The sequence below is a fragment of the Alosa pseudoharengus genome, unplaced genomic scaffold, assembly GCF_046254945.1.
Source record: "Alosa pseudoharengus isolate Yale_2024_CS ecotype anadromous, Long Island Sound unplaced genomic scaffold, YU_APseudo_1.1 YU_APseudo_1.1_scf_5, whole genome shotgun sequence".
NCBI lineage: Eukaryota > Metazoa > Chordata > Actinopteri > Clupeiformes > Clupeidae > Alosa > Alosa pseudoharengus.
This window is the reverse complement of record NW_027468837.1, coordinates 38532136-38554635: the sequence shown is the minus strand read 5'-3', so window position 1 is coordinate 38554635 and position 22500 is coordinate 38532136. Positions and strand designations below refer to the sequence as shown.

The window sequence follows — 22500 nt, the reverse complement described above, 5'->3', positions numbered from 1 at the left end:
GAACGGAGGATAGGAATAGAGCAGTACTGCAGAACTGGGAATAGAGCAGTACTGCAGAACTGGACAGTATCTCTCTCTCTTTCCACAGTAAACATATAAAACAGTATCTCTCTCTCTTTCCACAGTAAACATATAAAACAGTATCTCTCTCATTCTCCACAATAAACATATAAAACAGTATCTCTTTCCACAGTAAACATATAAAACAGTATCTCTCTCTCTCCACAATAAACATATAAAACAGTATCTCTCTCTTTCCACAGTAAACATATAAAACAGTATCTCTCTCTCTCTCCACAATAAACATATAAAACAGTATCTCTCTCTCTTTTCACAACGAACATATCAAACATTCATTAATCCAGAGCCCTAAACTCTTATATTTAGATTTGCACATATTTATTGTGTGGCTTGGCAATATTAACATGGTTTGTTCACATATATATATATTTTTTTTTTTAAAGAATTATTATATTATACCAGAAGGATATAAGGCCGTTTACAACAATGGTAAACCACAAGATGCATTCCTACATACGGTGTCAAATGATAATTCTAAATGCATGCATAATTGATCGGGACTTGGTGATTAATTACACCCTCAGGCTTCATTAAAAGTGTTAGCATGGAAGTGTACCATCAGTCGCTCTGTCATCTGGCGTCTGATTTTTTTCCTGCTCTAAATTCATCACCTGTTGTGACACAGCGAGGTACAATTTGTGTTCACATTGTCTGTTGCAGGCAGAAGTCAATTATCAAATTATGACATTGTTTTATGGAACTGTCACAACTGGCGGCAGCACACTATTGGGTATACACTGTTGTGTTGTTTGGGGGTGTTTTGGGGGGGCATGGGGGAGGGGGGGTTACTTTATTAGCTGTGCGGTTCATTCTCTAGAGGTGTTTCATTTGCAGAGGCACACACTCAAGACCTGCAGATGTCCATTTCAGAGAGGGCTCTCCAAAGCCTCTGTATTGGCAAAACACAATGTGTCAGACCCAGCGCTAGTGAAGTGAACAGAGTAGTCCAAACTAAATTAGCAAGCCCAGTGGAAATGTACTGGAAGACAGCGGCATCTGATACTGACAGATATTCACACAAGATGATGCAGTGGCAAATGAAAAGCTTGTCTAACATTTTTAAAAGGCGATCCATCACTCAACAGAGGAGGAGGTCATCAGAATTGGTAATTGTCAGTCGCTGCAAATTGAACTTGCTCCACACGTCTCCAGGGCATTTTCGAAAGGGTGCAAATTAGCAAGTTCCTGCGACGTAATTTGATTTTGTGCGATTCTCCAAATAATTACCCCAGACACAATGTGTACTCCTTCAAATAATTACCCCAGACACAATGCCTACTTCTTCAGGCTTGTGAGCCATGATAAACAAAGCAGGGCACTAAGCATGTGGACTTTGCTGACAATCATCGGGAGATGCATGTACACATGTGACTCATTCATCAGGCCAAAGCGTTGGCAGTTAAATGAGACTCTCTGAAGTGATTCTGGAGGAGAGTGCGTGAACATAGGATAAGCGTTAGCGTAGCCAGGCCTCACTGCGGGGCGAAAACTCTCTGAAGTGATTCTGGAGGAGAGCGCGTGAACATAGCGTTAGCGTTAGCGTAGCCAGGCCTCACCGCGGGGCTAGCGGCAGGCTCTCTTTTTGTTGTTGCCCAACACCAAGCGTCACAGTGCGCCTCCACGCGCCTTGCTGTTGGCCATTTCTGCACATATCCTTATGAATGGCCATTTGTGGGTAAAGACAGAGTGCATGGCCAAACGCCATCTGCACAGACTCGTTCCCTTTCAGAAACTCGCCTGTCGTGAGTGCTTCTGGAGCGTGAAGTGCCACCTGCCACAGACTGTATATGCACGTCATATCACAGGGATGCCACAGCTAAGCAGTCTGAGAGGCCTACACAAACTGAATTACGAGAGGCATGATTGTGTATTTGTGTGTTGATGTGTTGATGTGTTGATGCGTACTTCCACGTATGGTTGTCCTGGGAATGTCTTAATGTACAACAGTATGTAAACCATATTGTGCTGCCTTATGGATGACGTGCTATAGAAAGTTTGACTTTACTTGACACTGAGCCAACTACTGAATTAGAATATTAGAATAAAGAAAACACTTCACACAAATAGACACACATTTAAAAACTCACAAAGACACACAAGACACATACAAGCGCACAGAGCGGGAGGAACAAACATGAATAATAAGTATGTTGTCACTTACAGGCACATCCACATATTTTGAGGCTGCTTTCACCTTTAAGTTGGAGAGAAATTAGAAAAAAGGTGAGGTGTTTGCTTTTTTTTTATCAAGGTTGTTTTTGAACATTGTCACCCCTGCTAGTAAGGCACCTACTATGACTACAAAAGGCAGAGGCGGAGTCGTGCGTGTCAAAGCCTCTTTGTGAGCGACTCGTGTGAAAGCAATGCCACCCAACGTCAACAGCGGTTGAACTGACATTAAAATATATCTCCAGCGCAGCTCTCTACGCCTCTGGGTGAAGTGTGGCAGTGTTTGGCACAGACAAGAGAGTGCGGTGCACAGACACTGTGTGAGGCATGAGCAGGGTGAGAGAATCACAAGCCAAAAGCACACAGCTCTGCTGAGGTGCTCAGCGCCATCCTGCCCTTTCTTTGTGTGTGCAAAGAGAAACAACAATAGAAAGGCAAAAAAAACTAATGTTCCAAAAATTTCAAAAATTACAAATAATAAAAAATAAAATAGCTGGAACTGATGGACAAAAGGGTTGTTCACACCAAGAACAATAACTATAAAAATCACTGTAACGGTAAAAGTGCCCACACTGACCAACGATAAGGAAAGTCTCTCTTCGTGTTGATGAAAGTGATATAATTTGATGGATTCTGAAGAGACTCTTACTGTGAAAGACAGGAAGGATGAGAAGAGTGTTCCCTCGTCGTAGCGGGACAACTTGGCCAGGACACTCTCGAGAATGACCACAAACTGCAGGACGGAATGAGAAGAGAAGAGAAGAGCAGAAAAGAGAAGACAAGAGAAGAGAGGAGAGCAGAACCAAAATGGCTGGTTATGCATTTTATGGAACTGTCACAACTGACGGCAGCGAGCTATTGGGTGTGCATTGTATGAGAAGAGAAGAGAGGAGAGGAGAGGAGAGGAGAGAGGAGAGGAGAGGAGAGGAGAGGAGAATAGAAGAGAAGAGAAGAGAAGAGAAGAGAAGAGGAGAGGAGAGGAGAGGAGAGGAGAGGAGGGGGGAGAGGAAAGGAGGGGAGAGGAGAGAGGAGAGCCAAAATGGCTGGTTACGTGTGGCCCTTATCTTCTCTCCAGTGTCTGTGTGTGTTGTGTGTGTGTGTGTAAACACAGAGGCCCAGCGGCACACAGGAGCAGCCCTGAGGGGAAAATGAAAGGGTACCTTTGCAACCAGCAGGGTGATCATCTCCTTCACCGTCTCCTCAATGAGATTGTCGATTTGAGAGTGGTACTGCCGCTGAAAAGAGGGGAAAAGCATGTCAGACCCCACACAGGAAACCCCAGAGGCTTCATTTCAGGCCCCTGGGCTCTGTGGAAGATTTGTTTTTATTCTAACGTGGCAGTATGCGACAGTGAAGTGTGTGTGTGTGTGTGTGTGTGTGTGTGTGTGTGTCTGTGTGTGTGTGTGTCTGTGTGTGTGTGTGTGTGTGTCTGTAATCCTTTGTCTTTTATAATTCGCTGGTGGAGTGGTTTCTGGGCAATTAACTTTGCCAGATAATTATTACCTGGCTCTAGATCCTACGGATATGAGAGCTCGCACTTCCTAGCCACGAATAGTCAGAGTTACAGTATGTATCACATATGGTAATGGAATCAAAACAATTTAGAGCAACAGGAGGGAGAGGGGAACTGTGACAGTTGCTAATTGTACATCGGGGACCTTGGGGTGAGAATTCAATTGAATAGTGAGCTACACTTACCCAGTCTCTAACAAACTTTGAGAAAGATTGAGAAAAAAGAAAGGGAACGGAAGAGCAGACATACGATGTGACTGGAACAGCAAGTGAAAAACATCCACAGCAAACAGCCGTTAAAGCACATGCACAATCAGGCAAAATGTTGTCAAACAACAGAAATAATATAAATTTAACAATAAAGCAAACAATATAACATTTTGTATTAAATATAAAATATAAAAAATATAAAATAAAGACAATACAATAAAAACTAAACGTATACCTCTTTTTAAATTATTTTACCTTGTGTTTTATGTTTTCTTTTTATTATGATCTTTACCTTTTGAACTATTCTTTGACTATATTGCCCTTCTATGCTTTTATTTGTTATTATTATTTGGTTTTGTTTATGTAAAGCACATTGAATGACCTCTGTGTATGAAATGCGCTATATAAATAAACTTGACTTGACTTCACTCTGAGGTTTTTAATATGCATATTGTAAAAATATACATACCGTTTTTTTATTATTAATATCCTACATGTACTGTATATAATTTAAACCTTTGTGTTTGTATATATTCTGCAATATGCCAATGCAATATAGACATTTTTAAATCATAAAACATATATAGTGCAAACTGGTGGTGGTGTGGGTGGTGTGGGTGATGGTGGTGGTGTGGGTTAGGTGGTGTGGGTGGTGTGGGTTAGGTATATGGGTTAGGTGGTGTGGGTTAGGTGGTGTGGGTGGTGTGGGTTAGGTGGTGTGGTGGTGTGGTGGTGTGGGTGGTGGTGTAGGTGGTGGTGTCGGTTAGGTGGTGTGGGTGGTGTGGGTTAGGTGGTGTGGGTGGTGGTGGTGGTGGTGTGGGTGATGGTGGTGGTGTGGGTGGTGTGGGTTAGGTGGTGTGGGTGGTGGTGGTGTGGGTGGTGTGGGTTAGGTGGTGTGGTGGTGTGGGTTAGGTGGTGTGGTGGTGTGGGTTAGGTGGTGTGGGTTAGGTATATGGGTTAGGTGGTGTGGGTTAGGTGGTGTGGGTTAGGTATATGGGTTAGGTGGTGTGGGTTAGGTGGTGTGGGTGGTGTGGGTTAGGTGGTGTGGTGGTGTGGTGGTGTGGGTGGTGGTGTCGGTTAGGTGGTGCGGGTGGTGTGGGTTAGGTGGTGTGGGTTAGGTGGTGTGGGTGGTGGTGGTGGTGGTGTGGGTGGTGTGGGTTAGGTGGTGGTGGTGGTGTGGGTTAGGTGGTGTGGGTTAGGTGGTGGTGGTGTGGGTTAGGTGGTGTGGGTGGTGTGGGCGGTGTGGGTTAGGTATATGGGTTAGGTGGTGTGGGTTAGGTGGTGTGGGTTAGGTATATGGGTTAGGTGGTGTGGGTTAGGTATATGGGTTAGGTGGTGTGGGTTAGGTGGTGGTGTGGGTGGTGTGGGTGGTGGTGGTATGGGTGGTGTGGGTTAGGTGGTGTGGTGGTGTGGGTTAGGTGGTGTGGGTTAGGTATATGGGTTAGGTGGTGTGGGTTAGGTGGTGTGGGTTAGGTATATGGGTTAGGTGGTGTGGGTTAGGTGGTGTGGGTGGTGTGGGTTAGGTGGTGTAGTGGTGTGGTGGTGTGGGTGGTGTGGGTGGTGGTGTGGGTGGTGGTGGTGGAGCTGGGAGGCTGAGAGAGGAACGAGAGAGGCCCGGCGGCTGGATGCTCTTCACATACCTCCTGGCCCAGCTCCATGGCGCACAGCTTGGCCGACTGAGCCCTGGCGTCCACCATCACGTTGAACATGGTGCATATTGACTGCGGCACGCGGAAATCTGTTGTCCGGCTGCTTCTCTGGAGCTTCGCCTCGAAGGCGGCCCGCGTTCTGTAAACAAGCGCGCCAAGGCAAAGTGAGCCACTGTGTGCACCAAGCTGCTTTTGTGCTGTCTGTGTATGTATGGACGTGTGTGTGTGTGTGTGTGTGTATATGAGCTGTGTGTGTGTGCGTGTGTGTGTGTGTGTGTGTGTGTGTGTGTGTATGTGGATGTGTCTATTTGTGCATTCATTTGTGTTTTGTGAAAAAGCTTGCCAACTGTTGCTGCTAACAAAGCCTGGTTTGTTTCCACACAGCATTTTAAAGACAGCCTGTACTGTGGCACAGAAGATCGCTGGCCTTTTGGATGCGTGGAGCAGCTCTCTGCTAGCACATGCTCACTCCCATGCAGGCTTCCCAAGAAACAAGTCTTGCAATATTCACTGATCCCAACTGTGCATTTAAAGGATAATTCCGGTGTGATATTGACCTAAAGTGTGTTGAAACATGATACCGAGTGTGAATGTATGTCTCATAGCTAATCTCGGCTTGTCCCCTGCACTCCGAAATCTGGCGCTAGTTAGCCGATGCTACCAACAGCTTTTTCAATGGGGGTGCGTTGGGCTTTAACACAAGTGATTTCACTAATCAGCTGATCTGCCTGGCTGAAAAGTTGTGCTATGTAGAATCAGCTAGTGCAGTGGACGGCTGGGACAACATGTGGTCAGACTTTTACTGTCTGAAGCCAGATTTCCCCACCTCTAACTCCTACGGTCTCTCTCACCGCTTCACGCACGACTCGATCATGTCGCTGGACATCAGCTTGAGCCGGGTCTCCAGGTGCTTGCCGAACTCCTCCTCGGGCCAGTGCAGATCCCGTATGAAGGTCTGCAGGGCGTCCAGCTTCCAGAAGAGGTCCTCCGACGTCCCCGATCCATTGCTACCAAGGTGGGGCAGAGAGAGGCTGTTACGGGGGCGTGGACGGCTATCGGTGTACAAGAGACCCGGAGGGGAGTTAGAGGTCAGAGGTCAGGGAGAAGAAAGGTTAGGTTAGGGTTTACAAACCATGGTCATCGCCATACAAGAGGGGTTTCATTTTTACCATTTGTTGATTATTTCATGTGTCTGATTTTAAGTTGATTAGTTACTCATGATGACATATAGTTTCCAATATGGAGGGTTGGAGTTTAAAGTTTTTTTTTTTTTAGCAGTGGTAAAAATAAATGGACATATTTAGATGTCCTTTACAAGTCAATAACCACAGCCAACGAGTGGCTGGTTATTCAGACAGGGGGATAAAGAGGGGAAGGCAAGGAGGTCATGCACAGGCATGGGGGCATGGGAGGTGCTTCTGGGGTCTGCCAGCCAGGGCAAGGAGGGGCAAGGAGGGGGGGTGGGAGGGGAATCAAGTCTGGCTCTGGGGGCTAACTGGACCTCACAGCTGGGTATGTTTCACCTTAAATTTCGAAAAATTCCGGTGATTTTTCACATAGATCTCTGTTTCTCAAGGTCACCGAGTACCCACACCACCACCACCTACCAAATACCCCCCCCCCCCCCGAAAACAATCTGTTCCACCTAGCTCAAGCTGCTGCAGCTAACAGCTATTATGTTCATGAGCCCCCCTGTTAATGCCCACAGAGTGTAGCACTGTAGCTGCCTGGCAGTTCTATGTGTTGGCTGCAGCAACTCGAGCTACAGCAGGTAGAACCGACTGTTTTCATTTTTTTTTTTTTTGTGCCTGAATTGGAGAAATCCAGCTGTGAGTCACCTTTTACTCCAGGTTTGGCGAGGCAGATGTCAGTCTGAGATTTGAAAATGTTCGAAGATCCACTAAAAGGCAAGTGCTCAGAAAGAGGGCGGTCGAACAGAAAAGAACACGACAGCTGGCACACTGCTCCTCCCTCCACAAAGCGTTATTGGGAGCAACACAATGCCCTAAAGTGAGGAGCACTCTGCCAGTTGCTGTGCTGTGATCGGTTGATGTTAGTTGAAACACACATGATTTTGAAGGTGGACGACACAGAGCTTCTCACAGACCCTCAACTCAGCCCAAGGGTTATAGGAAGGAGGTTTCCCAGACCATGCATAGGGCTGCAGGCACAGACATCCTCCAGGGGTATCAGACTGTGGTCGAGGGTTATTTGGGAAAGTCTGGGGTGTCGGCGTAGGGGTGGTAGGAAGGGTAGGGTATTGTACTGATACTGGATGCCAACGGCTCTGAAATTGTGTTTCACTTTACTGTACATTCTTCAAACACACCCACACACACACACACCCACACACACAAGCCTGACTTAGACTTCTCCCGCTCCCACCAGCTGAATTTACACCAGTCCAAAGTCCAGAACAGACGACAAGTCACATGTCTGCCCTCTAGACTATGCAGACAGTAGGAGGTCAGAGGAGGCCGTGGAGAGAGACAAAGACACAACCCTAGATGCTCAATTAATCATAAATGCCCATAAATGTTACGAATGGAAGGCACTGTGCTAAAAGAAATGACATGAATTCTCAATAATGGAATTGGTAACTAAGCCTTAACTTTTTCAGGAGAAAAAGAAAGGCAGGATCCCTGGGAGAGGGGTTGACACTTTTTGGTTGTGCCTTTGCATCTTTCCAGCTGACAGGCTGACCACATGCACAGAGAGGAAGAGAAAGGGAGAGCCACTGAAGGCCTTCTATGTCCAAGCTATGCATGACGTATCTCTATTCCCGTACTGTGGCTTTGGCATGAGCGTGAGGTCGTAGGAGAAGATGGACATGGAGATGTGGAGAGGAGCAACCAGCAACCATGTCCTCTTTTGATTGAGGACAGAACTTTGTTTACTCGAAAATGAGTTGCTTGAAAATAAGGCTCCGTCGCTAAATCCTTTCCAGACACAGCTCTGCAGCCAAATCATGGAACAGTAGTTTAATGTGACTACCTAGAGTGTGTGTGTGTGTATTTCTTTTGGCACACTGAAGTAGGATTTTTCACTCTCCTAATTGGGGGATCGTTAATTTGTCAGGTGCTGAGGAGGGCATTCTAATAGCTGAGACTAAAGATCACGTTCACGTTTCACATTTAATTCTACATCATTGTCTATCTCTTTACTTTGTTTTGAATTCTTACTTCGTTACCGAAACATACAGTATACAACTATAGACATACAAGTGTATTGTGTTATTTGGCTTTGTATTCCCTCAATTTTATTGCTTTTGTATGTCTACATGTTTAACATGTTTCAGTCTTTTTATTCTTTAATTGCTGTTTATACTTATAGTCAATGGATTCACATCAACTGGAAAGCACTTGTGTGGAACTCCTGCTGTTGTGTCTAAATGTGCAGTATAAATAAATGTGACCTGGCTTGACCTGACTCCCCTGTTAATTGGAGAACACATTCATGCCAAGGTCACTCATGACTCCACGAGAACCTAACACACACTCAATAGAGTCCCGAAGCCATGACGTAGCGTTGCCAAGGCAGCAATTTCACTGGATCTAAACAAATCAATCTAACCATTGAAATCACCATTAGTGGTGGCTTTCTTAATCTATTTCAATAATTTAACAACGTTTCTAAGATGTTAGTATATTTGTTTACACTGCAGGAATCACATAGCCTACTACAACATGTATTCATACCAACACGATCAAATTCGTGACTACAGAGTTTTATTATAGCATGGATTTCCACTGTAAAAGAGACCTGCATGTAACTTCACAGTATGCGGTTAAAATCCTTAAATTCACGCACATATTTTGCATTTATTTTTTAAGCAAAAAACGTCACTCTTAACAGCCGCCAGTCTTTGAGAAACGTGAAATATCCACTGGAATTTTGTTTCTTTATATTACACCTGCCAGGGAATCCTGTGTTATGTGGGTAAGCTGCTGCCTAGCAGGCAAAGCATGTTTAAATGGCTATAGCCTAGATTTAAAACAATTTATTAGCTAGAAATGATACCACATGTCTACATTCAATGGAATTTAAGCCACTTCGAAAGTTTGTTTAGATCCAGTGATTCTGCCGTCATGGAAACGCTACGTCAGACTTCGGGACTCTATACACACTCTGTGTCTGATAGAACCTAACACACACTCAATACACACTCTGTGTCTGATAGAGCGTTCATCCATGCGGGAGTGGAAAAGCTAGGCAGGTTAACTGGCACGGCTAGGTTTGGTACTTTAGGCAGATTACTGGCTAGGCTCCTGAAGGACAAACAGGAAATAGACAAAAAGAAAAGACAAGGAAGGAAAAGAAAAGAAAGATGATGTAACCATGGTGATGCCAATGTAACAGTGTAAGTTGCAAGAAGAGAAGAAACTGTCTTTATGGAGAAGCAAAAGTGATTTATGGCAGATAGCTGGCATTTGTATTTCGAGAAAAAAGAAAGAATGAAATAAAGATGACCAACAGTACAGCAACGCATTTGCCTGGAATCCATAGGCGACTGATGAAAATTTGGCTGTGTGTGAATATACCGATGAATTAGAGTCTTAAGTACAGGGTAAACAGTTTGCCAAACATATCTAACTTACCTCTATTTAGAACAAATCGATATGAACAATTTTACTCATCAGCAACTAATGAATAGAGAACGAAGATTTAAGCAAGAGTCTGCAAACATCAACGGACATGACACAAATGCAATACATGCTATCAAATTATTCCACGATACCACAAATACTAGGTTTACGTCCACTTGTCTCTCTCTGAGGTCTGTGTATTCCCACTGACCCCCCCCCCCCCCCTCCCGGTGAAGACAAAACAGCAGATGTCGGGTCCTTACTTGACTGGCTCCCAGGACTCCCTCTCAAAGCCGCGGTGGATGGACTGTGCGATGGACGACTCCATCAGGTCCACGTAGCGCACCACCAGGGGGGCATACAGGTCCTGCAGGTGCTTGTGGAACTTTCCATTGCAAAGGTTATCTGTGACAACAACAACAACAACAACAGCAAAACAGAAATAATGTCTAAGCATCACAGCATTGGGAGACGCCCCTCTATCTTCTGCTATTTGTCTTTCACCACTCAATTAGCCTACAGTACTCTCAGCTAATACATCACTGGGACTACACTGGATACTGGAGAAGAGTGCTCGTCTTTTGTTTAATTATCTTGTATGTCTGACAGAGACTCTCTCTCTCTCCATCTCTCTCTCTCTCCATCTCTCTCTCTCCCCATCTCTCTCTCTCTCCATCTCTCTCTCTCTCTCCATCTCTCCCTCCAACACAAACAAGTGAACCTAAGAAGTCTTCTCTTTAATCAGACGCTTGCCAACATCGCTGTGTGTGGAACGTGACTTCCTTTCATCTCCCTTGCGGCGTGGCGGTGATGGTGACCATGGTGTTGGTGGTGGCGTGGTGGCGTGGTGTTGGTGGTGGCGTGGTGTTGGTGGTGGTGGCGTGGTGTTGGTGGTGGTGGTGTTGGTGGTGGTGGTGGTGTGGTGTTGGTGGTGGTGGTGGTGGTGGTGGTGTGGTGTTGGTGGTGGCGGCGTGGTGTTGTTGGTGGTGGCGTGGTGTTGGTGGTGGCGTGGTGGTGGTGTTGGTGTTGGTGGTGGTGGCGTGGTGTTGGTGGTGGTGGCGTGGTGTTGGTGGTGTGGTGTTGGTGGTGGTGGTGGTGGCGTGGTGGTGGTGGTGGCGTGGTGTTGGTGGTGGTGTGGTGTTGGTGGTGGCGGCGTGGTGTTGGTGTTGGTGGTGGTGGTGTTGGTGGTGGTGGTGGTGGTGGCGTGGTGTTGGTGGTGGTGGCGGCGTGGTGTTGGTGGTGGTGGCGTGGTGTTGGTGGTGGCGGCGTGGTGTTGGTGGTGGTGGCGTGGTGTTGGTGGTGGCGGTGTGATGTTGGTGGTGGCAGTGTGGTGTTGGTGGTGGTGGTGGCGTGGTGTTGGTGGTGGCGGCATGGTGTTGGTGGTGGTGGCGTGGTGTTGGTGGTGGCGGCATGGTGTTGGTGGTGGCAGTGTGGTGTTGGTGGTGGCGGCATGGTGTTGGTGGTGGTGGCGTGGTGTTGGCGGCATGGTGTTGGTGGTGGTGGTGTTGGTGTTTTTCCATGTTTCTCCTCCTCTCGCCTCCATGTGTGCAACTCAAGGTCACCGATACACCGTGGGTGCCGCCGTGTGTGTTTGCCCCCCCCCCCCCCCACCGCTTCGCTCCAATTAGCCACTTGAGCGGCTGCTGTACATTTGGGTGTGCTTGTCCGGCGGCTTGGACAGAGGGGCTACTGCACTTCCAGGCACGTCACGTCCCCCCACCCCAGCGGCATTTAGACCTCATTAAGTGCATGAAGTGCAGGCCGGGGTTTGGCGCCTGTCTGGTGCTAAGGCTATTTGCTGCCACACAAGTGCACCGTGATGGGGGTGGGGGGCACAAACAGAGTGACCTTCTGTGTAAAAATGCCCTGCAATGTTGTGAGAGGTTCACAGTGCATAGATGTGTGAGTGTGAAATGGTGTATGCGAGGGTGTGTTGTTGTGTGCATGTGTGTCTCTGTGTGTGTGTGTGTGTGTGTGTGTGTGTGTGTGTGTGTGTGTGTGTGTGTGTGTGTGTGTGTGTGTGTGTGTGTGAGAGAGAGAGAGAGAGAGAGAGAGAGAGAGAGAGAGAGTGTGACCAATCATTCAAAAATATTCTAATCATTTCACAAAAAAACATTTCACTAAGCACATGTCCCTCCTGAAAGTCATAAAAAATGTCTCTGTCAAAAGCTCCTCAGGGGAGGAGCATCATAACGCCTCCTCATTGCTGCTGTGGTGGGAAGACTGGTGCATACTGGTCATTCTGCGGGTGGTGTTGTGGGTTTGGGGACCGTGGTAACGAGTTCTGTCCTTCCCAGTGGGACTGGTTGGTGGCTGATGCCTCACAGGCCCACAGCTGCACCCCTCTGTACAGGATCCCACACAGCTGTGTGACGCCCAATTACCACCGAGCCGCTAACGTCTGCTTTGTGCAAGGTGAAATAAGTCATGCTGGAGTGGTAAGTCCCTTACACGTCTGCTGCAAAAGCAACTCTCTAAGTTTAAAATCAGCTGATCGAATGCATCAGTTGACAAGATCAAATCACTATCATAGGTATTAGATAAAGTAGTGGTAAATGATGAAGAATATGCTTTTTACCTCCAAAATATTCCAACTAGGATTACTCAACATCTTCATCAATATCTATTAAATACCATTCATGTTACAATTATTCATGCTAACCACTGTAGGTTAAAGTATTGTTGATGTAGAGTGCTAGCATTGCAATTAAAGGGTAAGTCGGACGGTTGCCTCTATAATGAGACAGACCGTAATGCCCTGGCGAATGACAGCAGTGAAAGGCAGGTTACCTGACTACCACACAGCAAGCTGAGTGAGGAATGCCACAAGCACAATTAGCCCAGCGTAGCATAGCGCAGCGCAGCACAGTATGGGCCCTCGGCTCTGACCACTGAGTGCCACCGCCTCCGCATTCTCTGCATTTCAGCACCACGGACAGCAGCGCTCCAACAACAGCCTCACTTCATGAGGAATGCGGCCCTCAGCAACGCATTTCCCCGCCACGTTTACAAATGTGGCGTTTGCCCCTGCTGTGCCCAGCTCCCAAGTGTGGCGTTTGCCCTGCTGTGCCCAGCTCCCAAGTGTGGCGTTTGCCCTGCTGTGCCCAGCTCCCAGGGCTGTCCATCGTTTCCCTACATATACCTTTAATGGCCCCTACATGCCCCACAGACACGCTTCCACACACAGCAGGGATGTGCCTAAATGGAGCTCTTTTTTGATCAGGTGGATGTGGGTATGGTCTGCAGCATAGGATTAGTGTGCACTTCCTTCCTGCTTTCCTTACTTCCTTACTTCCTCTCATCTTTTCTCTCTGGAATTTTCTCTTTCTCCAACCATTCCAATCATACTTCAGTTAATGAATGAGTAAAACCTGTCTTCATTATCAAATGTATTCAGGAGCTGGAGACAGCTGCAAGGCCTCGTTATGCTCTCACCTACAGCTTCCTCATCACAAGACTACCTAAAGAGACACACAACCAGCCCAGCTACAGGAAAAGTTATTTAGTTATTTAAAGGACGCTGTTTATCTAAAGCAATAGGGACTTGTGGGATTAATGTCCTGTCCACGAGGTGTATAAGTATATATATTCTTTTGATCCCGTGAGGGAAATTTGGTCTCTGCATTTATCCCAATCCGTGAATTAGTGAAACACATTCAGCACACAGTAAACACACAGTGAGGTGAAGCACACACTAATCCCAACACAGTGAGCTGCCTGCTACAGCAAGGGTGCAGTGAGGGGTTAGGTGCCTTGCTCAAGGGCACTTCAGCCGTGCCTACTGGTCGGGGTTCGAACCGGCAACCCTCCGGTTACAAGTCCGAAGCGCTAACCAGTATGCCACGGCTGAAGTGCCCTGTGGACACGGGAGTGACCTTTGAGGGCCCAGTGCAGATGAAGGACAGAGTGGCGGGGTAGAGGGCCCAGTGCAGATGAAGGACAGAGTGGTGGGGTAGAGGGGGCAGTGCAGATGAAGGACAGAGTGGTGGGGTAGAGGGGGCAGTGCAGATGAAGGACAGAGTGGTGGGGTAGAGGGCGCACTCACAGTCCACACGCAGGAAGTCGTTGAGCAGCTGGAAGAGGGGGAAGCTGTCCCAGCTGTCCGGCGGCTGCACCTCCAGTGCCGCGTCCATGTCCACAGCGTACAGCGACAGGAAGGTCTCCGCGTGCTCCACCATCAGGTCTGACCACCACGCAAAGGCCTGCAGCCAGGGAGGAGGAGGAGAAACAGCAAGTGAAAGAAAGAAAGAAAGAAGTTGGAGCAAGACAGAGAGGAACAGAAAAGATCAGAGAATGTGTATAGACAGAATGACAGACACAGACAGATATCAAGAGATGGAGAGAGTCAGAGAGAGAGAGAGAGAGAGAGAGAGAGAGAGACAGTCAGAGAGAGAGAGAGCGAGAGAGATGGAGACAGTCAGAGAGAGAGAGAGAGAGAGAGATGGAGACAGATAGAGAGAGAGATAGAGAGATGGAGAGAGATAGAGAGAGAGAGAAAGAAATGAAGGGGAGGATTAGAGAGTGAGATAACATAGGAAAGCCCAGAGGTTGCAGGTTTGTTCTTGCTGTTTTCTTTTCAAGCCCAGCTGACGGAATGTGACTCCACAGATCTATAAATGGCTCTTTTTTTCTGACATTTTTCAGCCTGATTGACGAGGTGTCAGATCCGCTTGGTCGAGCAGAGGAGCACTCTGACACAACACAGCTTTGCTATGACACACACACACACACACACACACACCACCCTGCGAGCAGTGGGCTCCACCAGCAGCATTGATCCCTCTCATCTGTGGAGTGACAATCCGCCCCCCACCCCCCTCACCCTTCACCTGTTGTCCCCTCATGCAAAAGGTGTCCCTCCCTCCCACCCACCCTGCCCTCCCACACACTGCACTGGGAGAGGAGGAGGGGGTTCCACCATTCACATCATCAGCGGGGCACCTCCAATGTGAATGCTTGGCAAACTGTATCTCCATGCAACAGGGCATTCGTTTCTGAACAGCCCTTTGCCTTGTCTCTCTCTATGGCACTCACAGGCATGGAGTGACATTATCATCCAGCAGGATCAGCCTCCAGACACAGGCTCACAGGGAATATTGTGCTGATTGGACGTTATTAATTTACTGTATCTACAGTGGACCAAAGTCTCATTTCTTTTTTGTTGTCATGGTCGAGTTGTTGAGATAGACGTCTCCCTGGTGGGGCTGATGCGCTGATGAGTTCATGTTATTCTTAAAGTGTTTTGTTCTTTCAAAATGCAGAATGTTCTTTAAGAATCACATAAATGCACGGGGGTTAAAGGTTAGAGGTTATGCTTTGGGGATAGCATGCTTTGTGGGATGTCACATCTGCAAAAACAGCTGTGGATGGCATCGTCAGAGCCCCAACTTTATCCATCATCATCCCTTTGAGCCACACAGAAGGAGATCACACTTATGGGTCTTTCATTTACACGGGAGACAGGCAGAAACAGGGCAGGACCAGAGTGAACTGAACACGGGGTAGTCAGGTTGTTCCCATGACAAGGTCAAGCCTGGGTCACACAAACAGGGGACAACTGGCCCGGATCCGGGCCAGAAACAGGGGGTTAGCAGCTGCACATGTTACAGTATCACTGCCCAAGGTGCTTGGCAGAGGCATCGTCAGTGTCCCTCTCTTTCTTTCACGGGCCCACGTGACGGTCATCCCGTTTGCCCACGGATGCCCAGGAGCCTCGCAAGCACTTGGCCGACAACAGGGGCAGGGAGGGAGGGGTCAGAAGGAGCCAAGGGTCAAGGGGAATTTTGGGTAGAACAGGTAAACGTTCCCGGGGTGGTGGGGGTGGGGGTGGGGGTAGTAGGGGATTGAGGGGTTTGTTCATCATGCAGAGAGGATGGTGGAAGTCGAGGAGCAGCGCCGCTCCGTCTGTGTGGTCTGGTACATACCTCTTTACCCTGTCCACACCGGCCCAGACACCCCACACACAGTGAAAGAACAGGAGAGCGGTTAGGGTTAAAGGTCCACTTGTTAACTCATGTGGCGTTAAAGGTCCACTTGTTAACTCATGTGCCAATAAAGGTTCACTTGGTAACTCATGTGGCGTTAAAGGTTCACTTGTTAACTCATGTGCCGTTAAAGGTCCACTTGTTAACTCATGTGCCAATAAAGGTTCACTTGGTAACTCATGTGGCGTTAAAGGTTCACTTGTTAACTCATGTGGCGTTAAAGGTTCACTTGTTAACTCATGTGCCGTTAAAGGTCCACTTGTTAACTCATGTGCCGTTAAAGGTCCACTTGTTAACTCATGTGCCAATAAAGGTTCACTTGGTAACTCATGTGGCGTTAAAGGTTCACTTGTTAACTCGTGTGCCGTTAAAGGTCCACTTGTTAACTCATGTGCCAATAAAGGTCCACTTGTTAACTCATGTGCCAATAAAGGTTCACTTGGTAACTCATGTGGCGTTAAAGGTTCACTTGTTAACTCATGTGCCGTTAAAGGTTCACTTGTTAACTCATGTGCCGTTAAAGGTTCACTTTTTAACTCAGTTGCTGCTGAGGAGTTGTTTCTCTTTGGAGGTTTTATTTACAATGATTTGGTGAAAGCTTGATTGTACTCAAAGATTATTTTCCTTATTTATCTGCTAAGCTAAGCAATCAAATAATTGTGTGCATTAGCCTAAGGTGTCTTTTGCCATTGGGTGAGTTGCAAATTTTGTCTCTTTTTATAATGTATTCAGGTGTGCAAACTTTGTGTGTATCCATGCATGAGGTGTGCGCTGGGTGTGTTTTTGTTTTGACAATACTTGTGTGTGTGAGTGTGTGTGTTTGTGTGTGTGTGTGTGTGTGAATGTACATGTATGTGTGTGTGTGTGTGTGTGTGTGTGTGTGTGTGTGTGTGTGTGTGTGTGTGTGTGTGTGTGTGTGTGTGTGTGTGTGTGTGTGTGTGTGTGGTATGTGTGTGTGTGTGTGTATGTGTGAATGTACATGTATGTGTGCATGTATGTGTGTGTGTGTGTGTGTGTGTGTGTGTGTGTGTGTGTGTGTGTGTGTGTGTGTGATGTATGTGTGCATGTATGTGTGTGTGTGTGTGTGTGTGTGTGTGTGTGTGTGTACATGTATGTGTGCATGTGTGTGTGTGTGTTTGTGGTGTTTTGCTTGTGTGTGCTTGTGAGCGATGCTCACCTCAGCGTGGTGCTCCTCGTTCTGCTGTAGGACCTCGATCACCAGCTCTGCCAGACGAATGGTGTCCTCCAGCTTTTTGGCGGGAGTGACTAACCGGCCTACATTCTCTGGAGCATAAGGATGTCACACGGTTAACACACACACAGACCTTGGCCTGAGTCCTCACACAATAACGCAGCTGTCTACAGTTCAGACCTGCGACTAAAAACATCATAGGAACCCACTTGGGTACGCAGACACAGGTTCCTTCTTAATTAATGTAATGTGCTTTTTAAAACGAACAATCTGATTTTTGGTCTGCGATTACCAGATTTTTTTGTATCGGTAGTAGGGTTAGGTTTAGGGTTAATAGCATAACCTAATAACATGCACAAATGTATCTGATGTACTTACAATGTGAAATACACATTCACATAGTCCTTAATGTATCTCCGAAGCAATCAGATCAAATCAACTATCTTCTGTGTGTAATAATGTTGCAGCTCTCTCACAATTAGCCGTAATAAACAAAAGTGGCACCTGTGTGGAGGTATGTTGTCTGCAAATGACTGTATCTAATAGGAAGGGGCGCACAGCAGCTAGCGCTAGCTCCACAGCTGTGCTAAATAAAGACTGCGCCTCGTGAGCTCACTCTCAGCAGGTACTGTTAGCCTGACAGTCAGCTAGTCACTCTGACACAACTGCACAAAGTGAAGACTAGCGGCAGTAGCAGCAGCGGCACGGTGATGAGTCGATAAAGGGTCAATGCTGAGGAGTAATGCATCAAATCAAATGGAAAGAATAAGAATAATCAAAAAAAGAGAGGGACAGAGAGAGAGAGAGAGAGAGGGAAAAAAAATGAAAAGAAACAACGGATATGTTACAATCATCATGCAGAAGGTGAAGAGTGTGCAGTGCTCATGGTGTCCTCCCTCTGACAACAGCATAGAGATGTCACTTGAACTGCCTCCAAACACTTCTTCAGTGTCTAACCCATGTCCCTATGACTGCAGTGTGTACCTGGGCCAACCACTGGAGAGGAAACGTTGTGTTCAAATATGTGTGCTGAAAATGCTAGTGAATTACTGTACATTCTATGTCTTTTAGGAAAAAAAGAAAAAACAAAGGACACTGAAATGTAATCATGGGCTGTAAAATCAGACCCCTTGAAGAAATGTGCTCTTGGAATCTCAACACACGCTGAAGTAATACAATCAGATGACTACACACAGGACAAACCGAGGTTAATACTTGTCATGATTGTGTTCACAAAGAGGTGGTAATGAGATTTGCAAATGAAACACACTGGACACGGGAGAAGGGTGAGGACTGGACTGATAAACCACATGATTGACTGGGAAGGGTATGGTCACTCTGACCGAGTAATGTCTGTTTCTAACCCTGGTGCTGTAAAACTATGGCTTAGAACTTGTTTACTTGTTTTGTGTAGACATGATTAGTCCAGCATGGCCAACATATAGATTCAGACACCAAAACAAAACATATCAGCATCAATTCAGACAAAACTACAGGGCTTTGAAACAAGACACTGCACCTGACAAAGTGACAGTTCCTTCTCAGTCAATACTCACGCACAGAGGAGCCCAAATGTTCACTGATTCCGCTGTTAACCCTTTCATTCTTGTCTGTATCACATGACCCAATTGATGGGCTTGTCAGAGGTCACTATGGAGAAGGACTATTTGGTAGCCTTCTGTGGCAGAGTAGCTCATCAACAATCAAAGGGTTAACCCACACACAGGGAGTTATGTGTGCTGCATACACTAGAGCATTGGGCTAATGCTATTGCGGAGGAGTCAAAATACCTTGAGGGTAAATCCCGGACAAGAGAGCATGTCGACACACTCTTTCTTGTATCTGTTTTGGCTTCCTGCTTCTCTCTTTAAAACTGATGTGATATTCAACTCATCGCCATTTTAAATGAGGGAGAATCCGCCAAGGTGAACGGAGAAGCGTCTGATTTACACGAGTCAAGGCATTTTTCACAGAGCAGGACAGGAGGAGAGATGAGCAGATGCCCTCACCATGATGTTGCCCCCTCATGAGCAGGGACAGGGGCATCAGAATGTGCTGTAATCATCTGTTGCCCCCTCATGAGCAGGGACAGGGGTATCAGAATGTGCTGTAATCATCTGTTTTCCCCATCATGAGCAGGGACAGGGGCATCAGAATGTGTTGTAATCATCTGTTGCCCCATCAGGAGCAGGGACAGGGGCATCAGAATGTGCCTGGGTGCCACTGATCTCTAAGATGTCCCCAGTGACAGGGGTCAGAGAGGGTTTTCTCTGTATAAACAGTTTGATCCCAGTAGAGTAAATGGAATTGTCTTCAGTTAATGTTGTGGATTAAATGCAAACAAAATATATTTCAATGTAGTAGTTTAATGCTATTTATAAATGAAGACAGGAGCTACTAGACGTTTTACAGTTGATTTACTGTTCAAATTATTGACAGTAAGGAAGCCAATTGTATTTTTCAAGTAGATTTAGCTGACAGTGATTTACAAAACAGGTTAATTATACAAGATGCTGCTATACAACTAAACCTTGTCCCAGCAGGTTTGTAGATAAAATGGCCTTGGGTAGGGAGATGCCGTTCAATTGCTCTTTGGTAACAATAGCATTTAGAGGTAGTAGTGGGGGGGGGGGGGGGGGGGGTGTTAGAACACCTGACAGAGTAAACAATCATGAGGTAGATATGCTTCTCCACCACTAGGTGTGAACATGAGATACTGGGGTACAGAAGGAGGAAGAGGAGGAAGAGGAGGGGGGGGGGTGTCTCATAACCTGTCCCAGTGGACTGGAGGCTCTCCCAGACAAGCAGCCCAGTCAGTGGGAGAGGGACATGGAGGCTCATGGGTAGGGCTGGGGGGAGCTATGCTCAGGCTACATGAGTTGTTTCAAAAGTCAGTCAAAAGAGGTCACCTGGATCCTTGAGATCCTTCTGATTTTTGTCTACTAAAAGAGAGAGGGAGGGTGGGAGCAGAAAAGAGAAAGAACAGTTGGCATTTAGCATTTGTAGTTGTGACGGACCGGAGAGACTACGGCATGGATAGCTGGACCAGCGGAGCCCTCGGGCACTCCTGTTACTCCAGTTAACCTCAGGGAGTCCAAAGGAAGATCAGCAAATGGAGACATCCATACATTTCAACACAGCAGACTTACACTTGGACAACCACCAACCTGAACTGATATGACAAATGCATGAGAACAAGGACCGGACAAATATAAACATATAAAATACATGTAGGACTAGGACACACAGCAAAACCTGCTATTGACATACGACAACAGAGAAAAACAGGTGTTTTGCCAAACAGAGACTTGATGTGTTCAGTGAATTTGAGTTTTATTCCCTAGTCAAATAATCTCATCTTCCTCATCATAAAAGGCTTTAGAGTCTGAAAAAACTACATTACCCATAACCCCCTTTAGAGTTTTTCCTCTTTGGATAACTGCCTATCATGTATCAGCGACAAGTGACTGAATGATTGAGGAGAGGGGTTCACAAAAAAGCAAAGTAAAAATGCATTCAAGTCGCAGACAGGAATATCAACAGAAACAGTGGAAGAAAGAAAGAGAGCAAAGCAAACAAGCTGAGAATAAGTGGGATCAGATGCAGTAGCTCCTGTTGATAGAGTACGCCTCATTTCAATGACTGTAGTTGACAAACAGATCGGTGGCAGGAACTGTCTTATGGTGGGCTCACAGACAGAAGCAACAGATAGAAATAAGGCCAAAACAATCGAAGCAAGAGATATATGCTAATAAAAGAAAGTTTGGGGAGGTATGGCAAACGTTCTTTGATTGGATGGTGGAAATCAGCGGAATTTAATGGCTTGTGTATTTGGGAGTGGGGTGAGAGAAAAACAAACAAACAAAAAAAATATGGGGTCAGAAACTCGGTATGTGGGCGAGGATGAGGAAGGTACTCACGAATGGTTAAATCCATCACTTGTGACGCCAAGCAGAAGACAGGATGCTCATACATTTCTCTCTTTTTCCCTACAAAAGAGGATTGGGGGCATGCAAGAGTCTGGGGTCAGAGGTCAGAGGTGGAAAGGTTAAAGGTGAGAGGAAAACTGCATCTTTGGGGGCTGAGGGCGGGAGAGCGCGAGAGAGCGCCAGATCTCTGGGACGGAGAATGTCGGCCAACCAGAGACCGGTGAGAGTGAATGGAAGTCTGCGTGGCTTGACCCCCAGCCAGGCCTGTAACGCGTCAGAGAATCTTCCTCAGCCTTTGTGTGAAATATAATAATCAAAACAACCATGAGGAACAGTCACGTTCCTGAGGCTTAAAGATACTCAAGGCCAGCAGACAGCACCTTGAGTATCTTCAGCACTGTGAGGTGTTTCTTTATAGACACAAGTTTAAACAGCCATTTAAGCCCATTTTGGAAAGGGAGACGTTAAGAGGAAACATGAATGTGGCACTGCAATGTATAAGTATAAGTAAGTATATATACTCTTTTGATCCCGTGAGGGAAATTTGGTCTCTGCATTTATCCCAATTCGTGAATTAGTGAAACACACACAGCACACAGTGTACACACAGTGAGGTGAAGCACACACTAATCCCGGCGCAGTGAGCTGCCTGCATCAACAGCAGCGCTCGGGTTAGCAGTGAGGGGTTAGGTGCCTTGCTCAAGGGCACTTCAGCCGTGCCTACTGGTCGGGGTTCGAACCGGCAACCCTCTGGTTACAAGTCCAGAGTGCTAACCAGTAGGCCACGGCTTCCCGGAAATGGGTGCGCGCTCATCCATATTCCTCCAAACGCCAACTCGATAGGAATCGCCGCGTAAAGTAGGTCAATTCTGATGCGCTGTGACAGTGTCTGACACGCAGCCTGACACCCTCGAGTGGTGTGTTAATCCCATGCCTATTAAAGAAAGCCGCTCACATGCAACTGACAGATGTTGGGTTGCTCAAGACGGCAATCCCAGCACGCATTGTGCATTGGCTTTCCAGATGAGCACAAACACTGTGGGCAAAGCACCAGCAAAGCCAATAGACAACCAGGGAAAAGGGAAGAGCACAGAGCTCTCAAAGAGAGCAACAGCTAGTTCAACAACAGACAGAGAAAGAGAGAGAGAGAGAGAGAGAGAGAGAGATTAAGAAATTGACAGAGAGAAA

At 46.8% G+C, this 22500-nt stretch overlaps 1 protein-coding gene across 13 annotated transcripts in view; it reads right to left on the bottom strand.

Annotated features, from left to right (window-relative positions):
• cadpsa (Ca2+-dependent activator protein for secretion a) overlaps positions 1-22500 on the bottom strand; it is a 140994-nt gene that overhangs the window by 15746 nt on the left and 102748 nt on the right. For 4 of the 13 annotated variants that reach the window (XM_076267423.1, XM_076267421.1, XM_076267425.1 and 1 more), the window contains 8 exons: positions 17369-17475; positions 14253-14409; positions 10471-10612; positions 6473-6628; positions 5613-5760; positions 3411-3485; positions 2900-2983; positions 2243-2275 (listed from right to left, as the gene is read on the bottom strand). In XM_076267423.1, the coding sequence (XP_076123538.1) occupies positions 2243-2275; positions 2900-2983; positions 3411-3485; positions 5613-5760; positions 6473-6628; positions 10471-10612; positions 14253-14409; positions 17369-17475 (902 nt within the window). Of the gene's footprint in view, positions 1-2242; positions 2276-2899; positions 2984-3410; positions 3486-5612; positions 5761-6472; positions 6629-9787; positions 9890-10470; positions 10613-14252; positions 14410-16131; positions 16141-17368; positions 17476-21303; positions 21373-22500 lie in introns of all 13 variants that reach the window. The other 9 variants (XM_076267413.1, XM_076267415.1, XM_076267418.1 and 6 more) reach the window with 7 other exon arrangements.